The following is a 20,184-nucleotide window of genomic DNA, read 5'->3' as shown; positions in this document are numbered from 1 at the left end:
GTAGGGTTGGTGTCCACGGAGAATGGCAGACATTCAGGGGGGAAAAATTCTCAGAAAAGCCAGAATATGCTATTAGGCACAAGCCTGTGGCTGGGAAACAAATGGAGCCTATGTGAGGATTGAGATTTGTCCATTGGGAGACAGACATAAAGTGGTTTGTAATGTTGGCTCCCCATTCTGGGTATAACTTTGCTCCTTTTGGGCCTATAGTGCCCCCTAGTGGTACTGTTGGTAATATTCGTGGAGTTCTTCGATGTTGCTATGATTCCCTATATAGGTATTTACTCCCATGCCAAACATGGAAGAAATTATTTCATGTGCATGAAGAAGACTGGAGTATATTTTAGGATCGCTTCATAAATTAATTCTCTTATTTTCTACATGCCATTTTCCACTAATAGAATTTCTCTTGTAGAGGATATTGAAGAGTAAGATCCAAGCACTCTACCCTGGCCAGATGGGTCAATTGGAGAAATGATAGAACTATTTTGGACACCAAAAGGGGTGAATTTTACTGTATGTGAATTTACCTCAATTTTATGAGATCCGCCTTTATCTAGTGAAGTGACCATTGCTCTAATTGGGACCTTGCCTTTGTTTCACAAAATAGACTGGATTAGTCTGTCAGTTAGTAGAATTGAATGAAACTTGCTATGTACATCTACCTGTCCCTTTGAAAACTAACCTGGAGGGCATCATTATGCTTTCTAACAAACACTTCAGGACCTATTGGTGCAGACTTTATTTAACATCTAGCCCATGGTCAGTATACAGAATTCCCTCTTCAAGTCCTTCTTCCTTCTTCATAAGAAGTTTTGTACACGCTTCTGGACCATGAAATGTTGTACTTGAGGTCTTAAGCTCCGTTAGTAAAGGTTTTCCTGCCCCCAAACTATTTCTTCTCATTTGCCACCAAATTCTAAGTTCTGTTCTTAATTGGGCCTTCCATCTATCTTTTTTCCTTTTCACAACCAGCTAGTCTAGGAATAGGTCACCAAGGACCTCCTGGAGTCAAAGCAGAAGAACAGCACAGTGGGAAGCGAGTGTTACTGATTCAGAGCTAGGTAACACTCTTGTACAGGATCTGCAAACACAGGAACCACATGCCAGTGCCTAGCCTGATCAGGATGGCCTCTACCCTGTGAAACTACTTACTTATGTAATATCTCTGCTCTTAAATTATATGTAATTTTGGGATTTGCTTTACTTTTAACTTGATAGTAGTTCTTAGTACTTTTAGAAGAAAGAAAAGTTAGAGCAGACATGAAATATTATATAGTAAGAAAATTCCTCCTTAAGGGACTGCTTTACTGATTTTTAGCAGCACAATTACCTATGCTATCCCGACAAGTTCAGATTGAAGCAGGGCCCACCTCTCACTGGTTCAGACACTCTCCTCCCAAAGCACCACCCTGAAAACTCCTCTACCAGGCTTAGTATCTAAACGCATGCTGTTCTGTAGCATTCCAGACAGGCGTGTGTTTCATTCTCTGTGGTTGGCATAGTCACTTCCTGTTTGTTTCCTGCTGGCCCGCAGTGAAGGCAAGGCCAGGTCCTGAACTGAGGCAGTGGATGCAGTCTGCATCTTGCCAGCGGAAGTGGATTGTTTAGTCTGGGTTCAAGCACAGGGCTAGGCAGTTTCAAGACTGGAATAAGAGTGGCATGCAAGAGACTCATGAAAGACATACTTGATCCCTGAAGAATTGCATGCAGCTGTACACATAACAAGGCACAGAAGTGGTCAGATGAAATTAGAGAATCAGGGAGGAAAGGTCAGCTGGAACTCACTGTGGGACAGGGACAGACAAGTAAGTCACCTTTGGCATTTTAGTGTGATATTTTCAGAAGCCGCAAATTTAGGCCTCTCTTTTATGAAACAAATACTAGCCTAGTGGTATAGTTAAACTTTCTCTTATAAGTATAATTTATTTATAGAAATCTTTAAAAGTTGTAGGCTATTTAACTATAAAATTAAATGTAGAATGGATTCTTCTCTCTGCCTTATTCTAAATTAGAAGCTGTTATCCTATCATCATGTTACAATCTATACGAGTAATAATAAAAGCGTAATTTGCTAATTAGGCCGGACGTCCTTCGGGACGAAGCTGGGGCTGTGAGGGAAGTTAGGGTCCCAGGTGCCTGCTGGTGGCCAGAGGGAAGCAAGCCTGGGCCCCAGGTGCCAGAGGGAAGCTGGTGCCAGCAGCCAGGGGAAGGTAGGCTTACTCTTGCACGAATTTCGTGCATCAGGCCTCTAGTATTCAAATAACCCATTCCCAGTTGTTCCCCAGCCATTCTTAAGTTGTACATTCAGATCTTAAAGAATTTTAATTAAAAATAGGTAGATCATCTATAAAATTCAGAATTTCTTTTTTTTTTTTTTTAGAATTTCTGATGTTAGCTCTTATTTTGGCAATAGAAGAATACAGAACACTTATCATGAATACCCATCAGTGGGGTTTGAATTATGACTTGCTTGATTGGGAAAGGGAAGTGAGGCATGGGTGGGACCTCATACTTGAATGATTTGGTCAAAACTGTTTCCCTCTTTTTCTAATCCCCCAAAATATGCATGTTAGAAGTAGGGTTTCCTCTTGTCCTATAACAAATCTGTCTCCCTCAACATCTTTTCTTCTATTTCCTGATACTCAAAGATTTTAAACACTTTGGAGAAAACCAAAGAAAATACATAGAAGACAAATTTAATATGAATTGTTTACTTCATTAGCACTAAATGCAAGCAGTCTTTTGTTCAACTTTTTCAATTCCCTTTTTTTTCTGGTAAGGTAATGAAGAGAATACAATCTCTAATCAAGGCTTCAACAATAAAAGACTAGATTTAATTTGAAAGCCCAAGGAGTTCAGATTCATTCATTTCAGCTATGTGCTGAGGGTCTGTTAAATCAGGTATTGTTCTTGGTGTAAGGGTACGGCACCTATAATTAGACACATGAAGTCCTTACTTTTGAGGAACTATGTCTCCACTTGGATCTCTTTCTAAAACTTAGCCAATACTGTACTCCTGAAAGGCCTCAGAATGCTTTCATGTGTAAGCTTTATGTAATAGAGTTTTTAGTTAATGTTTTATTCCTTATAGCCTATATTTATATGTTAAAGGTAGACATATAATATATACAGTTATATGTATAATTTCTGGATCCTAGCAGCCAACACATAATAGTGGTCCTTACTGTTGAACATTTACTAAATTTTTTCAGTGGGTAAGGTACTGTTCCAAGATCATGGGTGATATAGGGATGGATAAAACATAGTTCCTCTCCAAGGAGCTTATAATCCTGGTGGGAGAAGTGAGCATATGCACGGCCACTCCCACAAAGCGTGAGTGGTGTAGTATATATACAGTGATCGTAACTGTCTGTGGTTCCTGTTTCTGCTGCGGTGACTTGGGGAGGTGGCTTATAGGTATAGACTTGACTTTCTGAAGTCAGTTCTGTATGCAGAAAATGAAGTTTGAATTTATCCTCATACTGGTCTTGAGTTGTTTCCCCTTTGACTTACCTACCACCAGACTTTTATTCTTACTTGAACTATCCCAATCATTTAACTTGATTGCAGTTAACTCCTAAAAGCTCCTACATGAAGATTTGAGAATTAAAGGCAAGGAGACATATGTAATACTTTTAACAATAAAGAATTTTTTTTTAAAAGAATTAAAGGCAGTTGCCCTGGCCTGTGTTGCTCAGTTGGTTGGACCATTGTCCCATATACCAGCAGGTGGCAAGTTTGATTCCTGGTTCGATCCCCAGTTGGGACATGTGCTGGAGGCAGCCAATTGATGTTTCTCTTTCCTCTCCCCTCTCCCTTCTCCCCTCTCCCCTCTTCCCCTCTTCCCCTTCTCTCCCCTCTTCCCCTTCCCCCTCTCTCCCCTCCCCCTCCCTCTATAAAATCAATTTTAAAAGAATTAAAGACAATGGTTGGGGTTCAGAAGGGGGTAGCTAAAGAGGGATGATGGAAAATGGTTGATGCAGGATGAGAACTCTGATGTTTCCTTTTAGAACATGCTTAGATGCTGTATAAAAAAAAAATTATGCCAGTTATCAGATAGAAGATGTGATATTATGTTCCAGTTAATGAGTTTGTAGCATGATATTACATAATATAGTATTGATTCAGTTTGGTTTAATCTAGTGCAGATGCATTAGTCTAGCCTTAGGAGTTCTGCTTGCTTAACTTTCTTAGGACAAAGAATGTGACTTATGCAAAAATTGAGCAATGAGTAATGGCTTCGCTGTGGTTTTTCCTAATTTGCTATTTAAAATTTGTCTCATTGACTGCTTATTAACTAGTCTAAGTATTTTAAATATTTGCAAGTAATTAGTCTACTGTGTGAATGACTTGAGTAGTTATTAAAGTGGAATGTCAACTTTTTTTATTGGAAACATTCCTATTTTTGTTGAGCTCTCCTTCCTTTGTAGATGAAAAATTATAGTTCTCATGGCCTTTGTTTAGTTGGTTCTTTGATTTGATCCTACACACCTAAGTCATAGGTATGAGCTTGAGAGTGGTGCTATTAAAGAGAGGACCTGCAAGAATTGGTTAGATCTGGTTAGATCTAAGGCCACTGTTAAACAAGGACTCTTTTCTAAGATCACAGACTGTAACCCCCAAACCTCATCATGATGACAGTGTGTGAGCTATTTCAAGAGGACCAGACAAATGTGTTCACATCCTTTCCTAGTATTGAAAATATGAGAACACTGGAGCAAGGGAACATCCCTGGAAGGAGTCCTTCCACGGTGCCAGGTTCATTAGGAGACTAAACTGTTACACCCTATTACCTCAGTCTTGCCATAGTACTTGATATAACTGTCATGGCTGTCTGTGACTCCATGGTGGATTGACAAAGGTGTCCAAAAAGTCCACTCTGCTCTGCTCTGTACATCGTTAGCACCCAGCCTTTCACAAGGGCAGCACATGCACACAAACATTCTCCTCTCTCCTCATGCTGTGGTGGAAATATCCATAGATGAGTCAGATGACCAGAGTTGAAGTTCCTGGGATTTGGGAATTTAAAAAAAACACATTACCAGGTCCAGTTGTACTACCATAACAGTTTTGTGACTTGAGCAGTTTTATGTAACTTCTCTGGATTTGTTTAGTATTTTTAACAGCCTTATTAAGATATAATTCACGTATCATACAATTCACTCATGTAAAGTATATAGTTCATTGGCTTTCAGTATATTCACATTCACAGAGTTGTCCATCCATCACCACAGTTGATTTTAGAACACTTTCATTGCCCTCCAAAGAAACCCCACACCTAGCTGTCACTTCCCAGTCCCCTCATTCCCTCTAGTCCTAGGCATCCACTAATCTATTTATAAATTTGCCTAATCTGGACATTTCATATATATAGAATTGTACAATATGTAGTCTTTTGTGACTGGCTTCTTTCACTTAGCATAATATTTTCAAGGTTCCTCAGTATGTATCACTTATTAGTGCTTTGTTCCTTTTTATTGGCAAATAATATTCCATCCACTGTATGGATATATTAGATTTGATTTATTCATTCATCAGTTGATGGACATTTAAGCTGTTTCCACTTTTTTGCTACCATGAATAATGCTGCTATGAAGCTTTGTGTACAAGTTTTTGTGTGGACCTGTTTTCATTTCTCTTGGGTATATACATAAGAGTGAAATTGCTAGGTCACATGGTAACCCTATGCTTAACTGTTTGAGGAATTGCCAGACTGTTTTCCAAAATGTCCATACCATTTTATACACTTAATTTTACAGTGTACTAGGATACCAGTTTTCTGTATCCTCACCAGCACTTATTTGTAATCTGACATTTTAAAAATTATACTGGATATTGAAGTGATATCTCATTGTGGTTTTGATTTGCATTTTCCTGATGGCTAATCATGTTGAACATGTTTTCATGTGCCTACTAGCCATTTGTATATCTTTTTTAGAGAAATGTCTTTTAGATCTTTCTTTTGCCCATTTTTTAATTTGGCCACTTGTCTCTTTATTATTGAAGTGTAATAGTTCTATATATACTCTAGATATAAGTTTCATCAGATAAGTGAGTTGCAAAATTTTCTTCCATTCTAAATTATCTTTTTCACTTTTTTGATGGTGTGCTTGACGCACAAACACAATTTTTATGTGCCCAGCTTACTAGTTTTTTTTTTTTTTATGTTTTTAGTGTCATATGTAAGAAACCATTGCCTAATTCAAGGTCATGAAGTTTTGTCAATTTCTGCAAAAAAAAAAAAAAGCTGAAATTTTGATAGGGATTTTGTTGAATCTGTATGTTTATTTGGGGAAAACAATGTTTTGTAGTGTTCAGAGTATAAGTTTTGTAATTCTTTGGTTACATTTATTCCTATGTATATTATTTGTTTTGTTTCTGTTATAAATGGAATTGTTTTAATTTCATTTTTATTTGCTCATCACTACTATATAGAAATACAATTTTTATATATTCATCTTATCTCTTTCAACATTGCTGAATTCATTTATTGAATCAGTTAGTTTTTAGTGGGATTGTGTCATCTGAAAATAGAGATAGTCTACCTCTTTCTTTTCAATCTGGATGCTTTTTATTTCCTTTTCTTGCATAGTTGCCCTGGCTAAAACCTCCAGTACAATGTTGAATAAAAGTGGGAGCTTAGTCATCCTGTATAATAAAAGGGTAATATGCAAATCGGCCGAGCGGTGGAACGACCAGTCGCTATGATACACACTGACCACCAGGGGGCAGACGCTCAATGCAGGAGCTGCCCCTGGTGGTCAGTGTGTGCATTCCCACAGAAGTAGCACCGCTTAGCCACAAGCCGGGCTGATGGCTGGCGAGTGCAGTGGCCCAACTCCATGGCAGTGCTAAGGCTGTCTGACTGCAGGCCTAAGCCATCAGTCAGACATCCCCCAAGGGCTTCCGGACTGCGAAAGGGCGCAGGCCAGGCTGAGGAACCCCCCCTCCCCCCGCCGCCCAGTGCACAAATGTCGTGCACCAGGCCTCTAGTTTTAAAATAAAGTCCTAGATCCAAAAATCACTTGTAAAGGTTAATGGTCGGTAATGTTGTCAAGGCCCACAATCTATAAGCAGTGAATCTGAGATGCTGATACAGATGTGTATGCTCATAATTTCTATTTCTCCTGGAAAACATTAGTCAAACATGATCATTTTTATTAAACTGTTGTCTCTAAACAAATTTTTTGCAGTGAAAATTTAGATTTATTGAAGAAATCTTTAAAATCCATCTTTCTCTCCATTTCAATGAGCAATATGCTTACATACTCTGGATACAGATAAAACATGGTCCTTACACGATAGATGAATGTAAACACTAGTCAGTGTCCCGATGTTTCTCATGCCTCCCTCTAAAGTGCCTTTGCCTTTGCTTTTCTTAGCCATTAAGAATAAAATAGAGGAACTTGGGTGCTAGAAGAGGTTATCCTCCCTCCTTTTATAAATGAAGAGATAGTTCAGTAGAGGTCAAATCCTGGGCAAGGTCACAAGTGCTATGCATATATACTGGTATAGTAGGCCCTCAGTTACTGGCTGTTGAGTGAGGCCTAGGGACCTTGAGAGTTTCCCGTCGATTGGAGTGAGAACTTCTGGGTCCTAAAGCCTCAGTGGTCACCTGGCTCTAAACCTCGTGCTGGTGAATTCTGCTCTGCTGTCTCCAGGGATGCCTGTAGCAGCTGTTGTGCATCCAGCTGACAGATCTGACCTGACAGAACTAGAGGGCTCTCAGAATCCTCCCACTAAGCAGCTGGCTCTCTGGTCTGAACTGATTTGTTCCTTGCAGCTTTAGTTTGGGATAGTAATCTTTTGTAGGGTTATATACAGTGTGGGGATAGGGACTTGGCAGGGCAAAGTAGTGTTTTAGTAGTCTACCCTTTAAATCTTTCACCTAGAAGAGAATTCCTAATAGGGACGAAGAAATACTGCTATACTTTTTCATGTTCTCCTAAATCCATTTCTACTACCCCACATCCTTGGTAATGGCAAAGCAAGAGTGTGTGTTTCTTTTTTAACTTGACAGAGGGAATGGAGGCCCAGAAAATTCACTTGCCTAAAGTTATAGAGTTTAGTGTATTGAGGGGGACTGGCAGAAGAGGAGATGGGCAGTATACTAGTGTACTGTCCATGGTTTCATAGCTGTTTAAGTATGTACAGTTTGTGTATTAGAGTTCTTAGGTAGCTCTTCAGGGCCTAGAAATCAAATCCTAATAAAGAACTACCCTAGCCCTAACCAGTTTGGCTCAGTGGATAGAGCGTCGGCCTGAGAACTGAAGGGTCCCAGGTTCGATTCGGGTCAAGGGCATGTACCTTGATTGCGGGCACATCCCCAATAGGGGGTGTGCAGGAGACAGCTGATCAATGTTTCTCTCTCATTGATGTTTCTACCTCTCTATCCCTCTCCCTTCCTCTCTGTAAAAAATCAATAAAATATATTTAAAAAAAAAAAAAAAAAGAACTACCCTAGTAGTTGAGATCCAGTGCTATGGTTCTATGACTTTGGGCTGGTGCTATTGTTATGACCATTGGTTAATTAAAATGACAAAGTACATTGAGAACTAACTGATAGTAACTTTTTTTCTGCCATCATCACCTCCCAAGTAAAGACAACCCTTCACACTCTTCCTCAGAACTTGCTCCACCTCAGTACTTGTCTGTTAATATAGAACAGAAGCATTTGGTTAAAATGTAGAAGTCTATGTAACAAAAGTATCTTTTTAAAATAGATAATTTGAATAGTTTCAGTTTTCTTTTAATTTGCTTAACTCTGTCTCTTTTCTCCTTCCTTCTCTTTGCCCATTTTGAACTCAGAAAAACTTGAAGGCATTCCTTGGTACAGTAGTTACAAATGCCTGGGCTTGAATCAGGCTCTGCTACTTACTGTCTGTTTGATCGTCAGTTGTTTGCTTAACCTCTCTGTGCCAAAACTTGTTACATGGAAAAATAATAACTTATAACCTCATAGGATTGCAGAAATGGTTAAATGAGTTACTACATATAAAGTGTTTAGAAGAGTGAGTACTTGGCATGTAGGATGTACATCATACATGTTAGCGTTTTTGTTAAAAGTAGTCATAATAAAAATACTATCACTACCACTGCTACTGCTGTAGTCTTAATCCAACTCCAACTCTTCTGGTCAAAGTTGAAGTACTTGTAATTTAGCTTATTTAAAAACTAATTGAAGGTAATTTGTCCATCACACATACCTTCCTCTCCTATCAGTTGGGATGATAAGGGACAGTTGGAGAATGAGGCCAATTTACAAGGCATGACTTATAATCCTTTTCTGATTCCTCCTCATCGGGCTTCCCAGGTAGCTAGAAAGTGTTCCTATTGACTGGATTTAGCTCGAGCATTCCAGGCTCACGCAGAGTCAGAAAACCAACCACTTTCTAATCTGTTGAACTAGGTTTAAACAGAACCACCTCCAGGGTTGCCTTTAATGCCTTGTTCCTTCCTCTCTTAATCTGCAGGTATCTCAGATGAAGACATTATCAACATTACTCTTCCCACTGGCGTCCCCATTCTCCTGGAACTGGATGAGAACCTGCATGCTGTTGGGCCTCACCAGTTCCTGGGTGACCAAGAGGCTATCCAAGCAGCCATTAAGAAAGTAGATGATCAAGGAAAAGTGAAAAAAGCTGCAAAATAAAGTTTTTCCCAAGTGTTGGCTAGGAATGGCTACAAAAAGGAGTGGCATGCAGTGTGTTATAGGTGCTGATCTCTCCCTCTCCTCTCTCTTTTCCTGATTTTTCCAGAGCTAGGCTGTGGGGTAAAGTTTGTATTGGTAACTAGGTAACTTATGTTGGCCCAGATAAAGACTTTAGGTGCCTGAGTGCTTATGTCATAAGTCTTATGGGTTAGCTCTCCTGCTAGCCCTGTTTGAATTAAACTACTCAGCAGTGGGGCTTAATGTCATAAGTTTCTTAGATGGTAGAGTGATAATGGAGGTAGAGTTTAAGGTATTTCATCATTCAACAAATCATTGTGAAGTCACCACTGACAGGTACTAATTACTGTAATAAGTAGTTCACTTTTACATTTACTAAGACTTTCTGGGATGATAGGAGAGGATATTAGATAATATACTATACTTAAAGTATTTATTATTAGTCTTTTCCTCTAGGAAAAGGGATGTTTTGATAGGTAAGATGAGAGGCCCATTAAATGGGAAAGCCACAGATGGGTTCCTCCACAACAGCCAGCAATAAACAGCAAGGCCCTTTGCCCTGCCTCTAGTCCAGAGACTCCTTTGTTTGATATTTGGTGGAATTCCTCTTTGGTAGTTAGAATTAGCAGCACATAGACAACTGTAGCTGTTTGTGTTCTCTTATTTTTGTTTCTTGAACTTTAATCCTTGGATACTTAAAATTGGTTTAAAAATAAAGTTCTGTGACCAAAAATGATATCCCCAAGTATCTCTATGTGATTCATAAATATTAGATAAAGGCCTCTGAACTAAAGTCTTCTGCTCATATCTTTCTGTAACACTCAGAGTTGTACCTTTCTTCAACACATAGGCACTCTAATTCTCTATAAATTGGAGGTTGGTGTCAGGAAATATAACACAGTTGATGTAATTTTATTCACATGAGTAAGGGAAATGATATATTGGAGTTTGTCACATACATTTATTGTTCATCTGCTGAGGGCTAAGAGTAGCCAGGGTAGGCCATGGACAGAATCGATTGCTTATTAATCTTAATGATACTGTTTTCCATAGTATATTTTTAAATACTATAGGTATGTAATTAATTTCTTTAAGGAACATATATTTCAATGATAAATTCTTGTAAAAATTTGTAGCTGTAATAGTTGTTACAGATATTTACCATTTTTTATGGCTTTCCATTGGTGAATTAACTCATTGTATCCAAGTTATAATAAAACTGGCATTAGAAGAAAACTAATTCTAAAACCCTTGCCACTGCTTGGTCCCTCTTTAATCCTTCAGTCAAGACTCACAGAGCATTGGCTGATGAAGGTGACTGAGAAAAAGAGATGAACCTGGTTTGTTCACAGCTGGCCACATCTGTGATGCATAAGAATGTAGAATGTGGATGTTTTACATTTCTGATCAGCCACTGGTTTCTCTACTGTAATCCTTGTTTTTAGTCCAATTGCTTAACCAAATGACACTCTAGAATTTAGAGATCAGAGTCAACCACCAACTACCAGGTATTCTTACAATTACAAAATCTGTGTTTAGGCTGCAGCTCAGACCATTTTAAACAGCTTCATCTCTGGAATTGGCCTCTGAATTTTCCAGCCTAAGGGGTGACCATGTCTTAATGCAGCTCCAGATCCTAGAGTTGAATTCTTGCCTTGTCCTGAATCTAGATGTCGACTTCCAGGGACCCCACCCGCAACGTGATATGCTTCTGCATACAAAGTTGTACTCGCACCCAGTCACTTTGGAATCTTACAGACTTCCTCAGGTAGGGATCATTTTTGGATGCTTTCTGATACGATTTGGTTTTATTGCTTTTAAGATCTTGGCTGAAATAAATGAAGAGACATTCATGAAAACATGTAAAATTATTTTCAACAACTTCAACCTTAGATAACCAGAGAGCCTGTTTTCTTTACATGCTTACAAGGTATAGTTTTTGATGTAGGAATCTTTTTTATAATTAAGTTTTTTATTATCTTTATTGTTTAAAGTATTACAGATGTCCTTTCCCCCTCCTCCATTTACCCCCTCTGATGTAGAAATTTTGAAGGTTGCCTAACCTACATCCTAATTTGGCATCTTTCTGTTCTGTGTGAAGCTGGGACCAAAATATGGGGATTTTTAATTTTATTTTAAACTAGAGGCCTGGTGCACAAAATTCGTGCATGGGTAGGATTCCTAGGCCTGGCCGGCGATCAGGGCCAGCCAACTGGGGCCTTCTGGCTGCCTGCTGGGGCCTTCCTTTGTTCCATGCTGCCCCCTGGTGGTCAGTGCACATCATGGTGAGCGATTGAACTCCTGGTTAGTTGACAATTTGTATATTAGCCTTTTATTATATAGAATAAATGGCAGATAGCTTGCCTAGAAATTTGGTCCTTGGAGAGGGCAGCCCATTCTATCCATACTGTTTTCCACAGGTTGGGCTTGCCCTGATACCAGGTATACGTGTCTCCTCTGCCCAGGCTGGAATGATTGTCCCAGTATGGTAAGATGAAGGCAGTAAGTAGCAAGATGCCACTCCGAGAGTTCTAATTTGTAAATATCTCAGCTGAGTACTGTATCCCACCCCGTACACTGATAATTTTTCTACAAGAGAAGAAGTGCTGCTTCAGACAGTGCAAGTTCTTGCATCATTTAACTTGAGCATGGAATTAGCAAAGCATCCTTGTCATTATGTCACTTATTTTCCTTGATAAGAAGTGCAAGGAAGATTTCTTCATGTGTTCTGGCTATTGCCAAACTCAACCAGATTCTCTTTATTTTATTTTACTTATTTTTTATTGATTACAGTATTACATATGTCTCCTTTTCCCCCATTGACCTCTCCCCGGCCACTCCCACCCCCCAGCACATGCCCTCACCCCACTAGTGTCTGTGTCCATTGGTTATGCTTATATATATGCATATAAGTCCTTTGGTTGATCTCTTATCCCACCCTCTCCCCTGCCTTCCCTCTGAGTTTTGACGGTCTATTTGATGCTTCTCTGTCTATGAATCTATTTTAGTTCATCAGTTTATGTTTTTCATTATATTCCACAAATAAGTGAGATTATGTGATATTTATCTTTCTTCAACTGGCTTATCTGGCTTATTTCACTTAACATAATGCTCTCCAGGACCATCCATGCTGTTGTGAATGGTAAGAATTCCTTCTTTACAGCAGCATAGTATTCCATTGTGTAGATGTACCACATTTTTTAATCCACTCATCTGCTGATGGGCACTTAGGCTGTTTCCAGATCTTGGCTATTGTAAATAGTGCTGCTATGAACATAAGGGTGCACATATCCTTTCTGATTGGTGTTTCTGATTTCTTGGGATATATTCCTAGAAGTGGGATTACTGGGTCAAATGGGAGTTCCAGTTTTAATTTTTTGAGGAAACTCCATACTGTTTTTCACAGTGGCTGCACCAGTCTGCATTTCCACCAGCAGTGCATGAGGGTTCCTTTTTCTCCACACCCTCACCAGCACTTGTCATTTGTTTATTTGTTGTTGATAGCCATTCTGACAGGTGTGAGATGGTACCTCATTGTCCTTTTTGTTTGCATCTCTCAGATGATTAGTGACTTTGAGCATGTTTTAATATATCTCTTGGCCTTCTGTATGTCCTCTTTGGAAATGTCTACTTAGGTCCTTTGCCCACTTTTTGATTGAATTGTTTACCTTCATTTTGTTAAGTTGTATGAGTTCCCTATAATTTTGTAGTTTAAACCCTTATTGGAGATAACATTGGCAAATATGTTCTCCCATGTAGTGGGCTTTCTTGTTGTTTTGTTGATGGTTTCTTTTGCTGTGCAGAAGCTTTTTATTTTTATGTAGTCCCATTTGTTTATTTTCTCCTTAGTTTCCATTGTCCTAGGAGCTGTATCGTTAAAGATATTGCTACGACATGTGTGATATTTTGCTGCCTATGGATTCCTCTAAGATTTTTATGGTTTCCTGTCTTATGTTTAAGTCCTTATCCATTTTGAGTTTGTTTTTGTGTATATTGTAAGTTGGTGGTCTAGTTTCATTTTTTTGCATGTATCTGTCTAATTTTCCCAACACAATTTATTGAAGAGACTGTTTTGACTCCATTGTATGTGCTTGCCTCCTTTGTCAAATATTAATTAAGCATAATGGCTTGGGTCGATTTCTGGGTTCTCTGTTCTGTTCCATTGGTCTATATTATATGTCTGTTCTTATGCCAGTACCTGGCAGTTTTGAGTACAGTGGCTTTGTAATATAGGTTGATATCTGTCAACTAGATTCTTTTGCAGATTATTTCTCACCTTGGATTATGACAAATTTATGAAAATGCAATTCCTACTCATGCACATCAATGGCAGTGTTTGTCTTCTAGACATTTATAATTTATTCTTATGCTTTAAAAGTGATGTCTCTTTTCAAAGTTCAACTTCCATCTTACCTAGAAAACCTTTCATGTGTTCTTCCCTCAGAAATACACCGAAATTGTTGCAGATCTTGATCATGTTTCCAGTTTTTGTGTTTTGCATAATTGGATTTTGCAAGTTTTCGGCTCCCTTTTGTAATACCATTTGTTGTATTAAATCAGGCCTTGCCTCAGCAGATCTGGCTGTGGCAGATGCCACCATTATGCTGTGGACTGAGGGTTTTCACATTGGACTATGATGGGAATTTAAACCACTCATCCCAAGGGGAATGGGAAACACAAAATATAAGAATATTTTAATTATTCAGTCTCCCTGTAATGACAAATTTATTTGGCAAAATGATAGGCAGGATTAAAGTCACTCTTTTTTCATTCCACAGTTGGTAAAATCTTTTATTTATTGCAGGGTAATTCAGCTATTAACAGTTCAGTCTTTAAGACACTAGGACCTTAAGTTGTACGTTCCTTTGACAATATTTTAAAGATAGGCTGTCTCCTCACTCTTCCTCCCACCCTACTGGATTGTTTTGAAACAACTGCCAAACATCAAACAGGATAGATTTTGAAAAGGAAAATGGGTTACATAATCTTTGACAAGTGAAAATGGAAGCCTTCAGTCATCTGTTCTGAACTCTGTCCTTTTTGATACTCCAGAGAAACCAAATGGCAGCCCTTGCTTAGTTGTCCAGTTTGAGTCTTGACTTTGTGTATAGTTTATTGTCTCTGTTTGCTGTTAGTCTGTCATGTGTGACTTTGGCAGAATACTGTGGGGTGATTTGGTGACTGATGTTAAATTCAACTTTAAAGATGAAAATGTTTCAGAGACTGATTTAAGTAAGTAACCCTGGAATAATTTTGTAGGTTTAAAAATGAGCACATTTGTTGATATTATTGTAAATCAGGTTACTCACTATGGAAGAAGGGAGATACAAAACGAAAGAAGTTAAAGAAGAACCCTGTTTTATTGGTTTTGAACTGGAGATATTTGTATGAATGTGTGTGTAGGTATATGTATTTTCCTCTTTCTTCACAATATTACCTCTCCCAGATCTGGCTTCATCCTCTAGTCCTAGAAACGATAACCTATAATAAAGAGCACACCTAGTTCCCTTGGTCTTGCTTTCTAAATACTATGCCACAGAACCAGAAATGTTGGTTGATTCCAGGTTTAAGGTAAATAAAGTATAAGGTGCATTTGGAACATCTTGACTCAGAAAAGAAGAGAATGCCCTAACCGGTTTGGCTCAGTGGATAGAGTGTCGGCCTGTGGACTGAAGGGTCCCAGGTTTGATTCTAGTCAAGGGCATGTACCTTGGTTGTGGGCACATCCCCAGTAGGGGGTGTGCAGGAGCCAGCTCATTGATGTTTCTCTCTCATCAATGTTTCTAACTCTCTATCCCTCTCCCTTCCTCTCCATAAAAAATCAATTAAAATATATTTTAAAAAATAAAATAAAGGTAAATTCTTTTGAGAGAGAGAGAAGAGAAGAGAAGAGAAGAGAAGAGAAAAGAGAAGAGAAGAGAATGCCCAAAGACTAGTGAGACACAAAAATTGGCTTCAAGTGCCAAATTTGGGAGAATTTGAGACTAAAGAAAAAAATTATGATAATGGATTATAGAACATTTGTCTTAGTCTGCTCAGGCAGCTATAAATACCACAGACTAGGTGGTATTCAACATTTTTCACAGTTCTGGAGACTGGCAAGATCAAGATCAAGGTGCTAGCATACTTGGTGCCTATGAGGACCCTCTTCATGGTTTTCAGGTGGACTTATTGCTGTATCCTCACATGGAGAAAGAGGGGACTCTGGTCTTTCTCTTATAAGAGCACTATTCTCATCATGAGGGATCCAACCTCATTGGCCTCATCTAAACCTAATTACCTCCCAAAGACCCCACCTCCGAATTCCATCACATTGGGGATTTGTGCTTCAACATTTGAACCTTAATTATATATTTATTGTACTATTCTTCCAGCTTTTCTGTGGGTTTGAAAGTTTTAAAAACAAAATCAAGAAAAATAATAGGAAGAAAAAAATTGACTAAAACAAACTTTAAGTACAGTCACTAAAACTTGTTTTGTATGCAATGTTTGGATAAAGGTGACTGGTTTCTGTACTTTTTATTCTTTTTGAAATCTCAGGCCTTGTCAGTTAGGAAAAATATTTATTTTTTGTTAATTCTCACCAGAAGATATTTTTCCATTGATATTTTAGAGAGAATAAAAGGAAGGTAGGGAGTGGGGGGGAGAAGGAGAGAGAGAAACATTAATGTGAGAGAGACACATTGATTGGTTGCCTCCCACAAGTACCCCAGGGCCAGGGCCAGGGATTGAACCTGCAGCCCAGGTACGTGCCCTTGACCAGGAATTGAACCCACAACCTTTCGGTGTGTGGACTGACACTCTAACCACTTGGCCACACTGGCCAGGGCAGAAAAACCTTTTAAATCTGTATTGTCAAGAGATAAGTTGTATACTTTTGTTATTTCTACTATGTTTGGGGCTACAGACAACAATAAGCTTATCTGTGGATACAACAAATCAGGAACAAGATTGTGATTGCCTTTGCCTTATGGTTGAACAAATAGTGCTGTAGGGTCATATCCCTTCTTAATGCCACCTTTTGGCTCCTAAACTCTACTTAATCTCTGGGCCCCCGTTTCCTTGAATTTCAGGTCCCTGCAGCAACCACCTCGGAAGCATCCCTTGTTTCATTCTGCTCTGTGTCAGAGCACAACTTAAATTTATGGCTTCTACTGCTCCTCCATGCATCCTTGTACTAAGAATGCTGAGGGTTAATTGCCTGAAGGGAGAGCTTCTCATTGCCCAAAACAAGTCAAATGAATTCTGTTGGCATTAAAGATTTGCCTTTTATGTTGTGCTTGGCCACTAAGTCTCTTCTCACTTTAAAAACAAGGTTCATGAAAAAGATGCTGTTTTCATGAAGTAAGCTCTGTCCTTTCAAGACAACTTCATTGCTCACCCTGTTCTTTACTTCTCTGCAAAGCCACGTTTTTTTAAAAAAAAAAAACTTGAGCATAGAATGGGACAGAAGCATGTCTCCAAAGAGCCAGCACCTAGTTTCCCCATCTACAGAAAATAGATGCCACCTGACAGCAACTGCAGCGACTGTTGGCCAAGATGTGAGATGGTTACTTTCTCACGATGAAGCAACTCCAGTTGAAGGAGTTGTTATGCTGCAGAGAATTTACAAGAATTTCCCATGAACTTGCTCTAGACACACAGCTATTTAAAAGGGAATATCCGCCAACCACACTGCCTGGAATCTACTGGAGAGGAAACTTTATCTAATGTAATGTTGACTTAGGTGGAATCAGACAGAGCTGGAATTTGTATTAGTTAAGTTTATTGCAATAAATCTACCCTTACTTCATTTCTTTGGAGTAGTTGAACCTGGACCTTAGAGAGGGCAAAGGCCATCACATAGCTATGCGCCCATGATTGAGGCCACTTAATCCATTCTGACACGTGTTCTGTAGAATATTCATTAAGAGTTGTCCAGGCAGCCACAGGCCAACAGTTAGCCAGACAGTATTTTTATTGCTGAAGCACCCCAGGGTTCTGAATTGAAGTGTAGGGAATGTTATTTGTAGTTGGAATTCCAAGTACTCTCCCAGGAGTGTTGGTATTTTATAATCTTTATTTCTGCACCCAAACACTGGAGGTCACTATTTATTCATAAATGCCCCTGGATTTGACTGCAAACTTACATCTATATATAAAAGGTCATATCTAAAAGGGCCTGGAATTGATCGTGGGATTTTTTCCCCCTTTAATTATGTAACTACAGAGATCTGCTTATATAAACATAAAATGTAAATATAAATTATCATGATCCCCATGTGATTGTAACCTAGGAATAAAGCAGACAATATTAAATCTAAAATATAAACTAATTCCAAGTCCTTGTTGGTTTCTAGAGACTTGTCTGGCAGTGTTGGTCCTGCTTACATACTCAGACACCCAGCCACCATCCTGGCTGTTAGCCTTGACTTCTGATGAGTCCTGTTGATTCTCTCTCCTCAGACCTTTTAAATTCATCTCTTTACCTTCACCACTCAGGCCCTAAGTCACACCCTCATCTTTTCCCTGTTTAAAAATTTCAACAATCTTCTAGTTGATCTTCATGCCTCCACTTTTGCTCTCTTAAGATTTGTCAGGGGGACTACACAGAACTTCATACAGACTTTCAGAGACACTAGCACCCTGTCAAGGCTCTGCCTTAGCACTCGTCCTCCCCTCCATCACCTGCCCTACCTTGCCCTATTCATTGTCTTCCAAATATCTGCTCACTTCTTGAGACTCGGGCTCCCCCAGAGCCCTGTGACCCGATGCTGGATCTCACTTGTTCCCTTGTCTCCTCTTCAGTGGCAGGAGAATTGAATTCATGAGGCTGGCAATGTCATGCAAAGTTACTCTACAGAATTTCACAAATTTACCTCTCTGCAGTGCTAAACTGTCCATTTTTACAGATTTACTCTTTAAAATATTTCTTGTCCAGATATTTGATCTTAATCTGTACAGTGCTCTGTGGCTATCCTCCCACTATGAAGCGGAGAAGGAAACCCTGTTCCTGGTGGACAGGAAGGCCAATGAGGCTGAGTTGCCTGTCAGAACATTTCTCCTTTAGCAGCGGCTATAATGGTGTGGAAATAGGTATTTGGTGAGTTGTATTCTTGCTTTTTATTCAAATCATAGAGCTAAATGTAGCAGTATAAATGTTTTGAAATTTGAAAATGAGTAGAGAAGATTCCTTAATCCTACCATCCTGAGAACTATTTCATTTATTTCTATGTGCATTTTTCACATAGATATATTCTAAATTTACATTCCATTTTGTATTCTTTTCTTTATCATAAGTATTTCTCCATGGTTCATAGGCTTCGAACAATCTTGGATAAATACTGTTCCATCATTTGTATAGAACATAATGTTCCAAAGAGAAAAAAATAGATGCTTTCAATGTTCTGCTATAATAATTCTGTTCTTATAACTTCCCTCCAGGCCCATCTTGAACATCTGTGAGGCCCAGTTTAAGATTACAATGGATACACACATACTATTTGTCCAAATATTGTAATATGTCAATCAGGCTAACAAATTTATATAAGATGTTTTATATTTGTTGACCAATATACTTTCCTAACAAAAAATATTTTAAAGTCTGTAAAGCCATTTTATATTATGAAAAGCCACCAAAGATCAGGAAGATTATGGAAATCTTTGAAAATTTTTCATATATACTTAACCTTGAGTAATATAGTTTGTGTCTGTGTGTACATGCATGCACATGCATGTATAAACAAGTGTGTGCTGAGACAGAAAAGGGTGGTTAAGAATCGTAACAGCTACAGTCAGGTAGCTTAAGCACACTAATGAGCAGTGAAGCATTATGAAATAGGATTGGAGGACTACACGGAAGCCACATTGGGTCATGGCGAGAGGTATGGAAGGTAGAGAAGCCCTTGTAAGCAGTAGAGTGGTCCAGTGGCCCAAGCCCTCATTGCCACTGAAGATCTTCAGCCATTTGAGCATACAATCTCCCTGAGGCAATATTTACATTCCACTATTGTGAAACATAACCCCTATGAGAATCACAAATCCTATCATATTTAAAGAAAGATTAGCTCCCAAATATATGAATTATGAGAACTAAAGAGAGAAATGGACAGCAACACAGTAAGAATAGGAGACTTTAGCCCTGGCCCATGTGGCTCAGTTGAGCACCGTCCTTTTCACCAAAAGGTCACTGGTTCAATTCCCGTTTGGGGCACATACCCGAGTTGCAGGCTTGATGCCCTCTCTCACATCGATGTTTCTCTCTAAAATCAATAAAAACATTTTTTAAAAAAGAGTAGGAAACTTTAATAGCTCCCCTTCAATTATGGATAGAAAAACCAGAAGATCAATAAGAAAACAGGACTTGAACAACACAATTGGACCAACTGGACCTAACAGAGTGAATACACATTCTTCTCAACTGCACATGGAACATTCTCCAAGATATGTTAAGCTACAAACCAAATCTTAATGATCTTAAGGTTAAAATCATATAAAATATATTCTTTGATCATGTAGAATGAAACTATAAA

At 38.8% G+C, this 20,184-nt stretch overlaps 1 protein-coding gene across 1 annotated transcript in view; it reads left to right on the top strand.

Moving 5' to 3' along the window:
* BPGM (bisphosphoglycerate mutase) overlaps positions 1 to 11,441 on the top strand; it is a 30,608-nt gene extending 19,167 nt beyond the window's left edge. The window contains exon 3 of the mRNA XM_079786030.1: positions 9,477 to 11,441. Within this exon, the coding sequence (XP_079642156.1) occupies positions 9,477 to 9,655 (179 nt within the window). The 3' untranslated portion in view covers positions 9,656 to 11,441. The remainder of the gene's footprint in view (positions 1 to 9,476) is intronic.
* The last annotated feature ends 8,743 nt before the right edge of the window (positions 11,442 to 20,184 follow it).

This window comes from Cnephaeus nilssonii, assembly GCF_951640355.1.
Source record: "Cnephaeus nilssonii genome assembly, chromosome: 12".
NCBI lineage: Eukaryota > Metazoa > Chordata > Mammalia > Chiroptera > Vespertilionidae > Cnephaeus > Cnephaeus nilssonii.
This window is presented reverse-complemented; position numbering and strand designations above follow the sequence as displayed.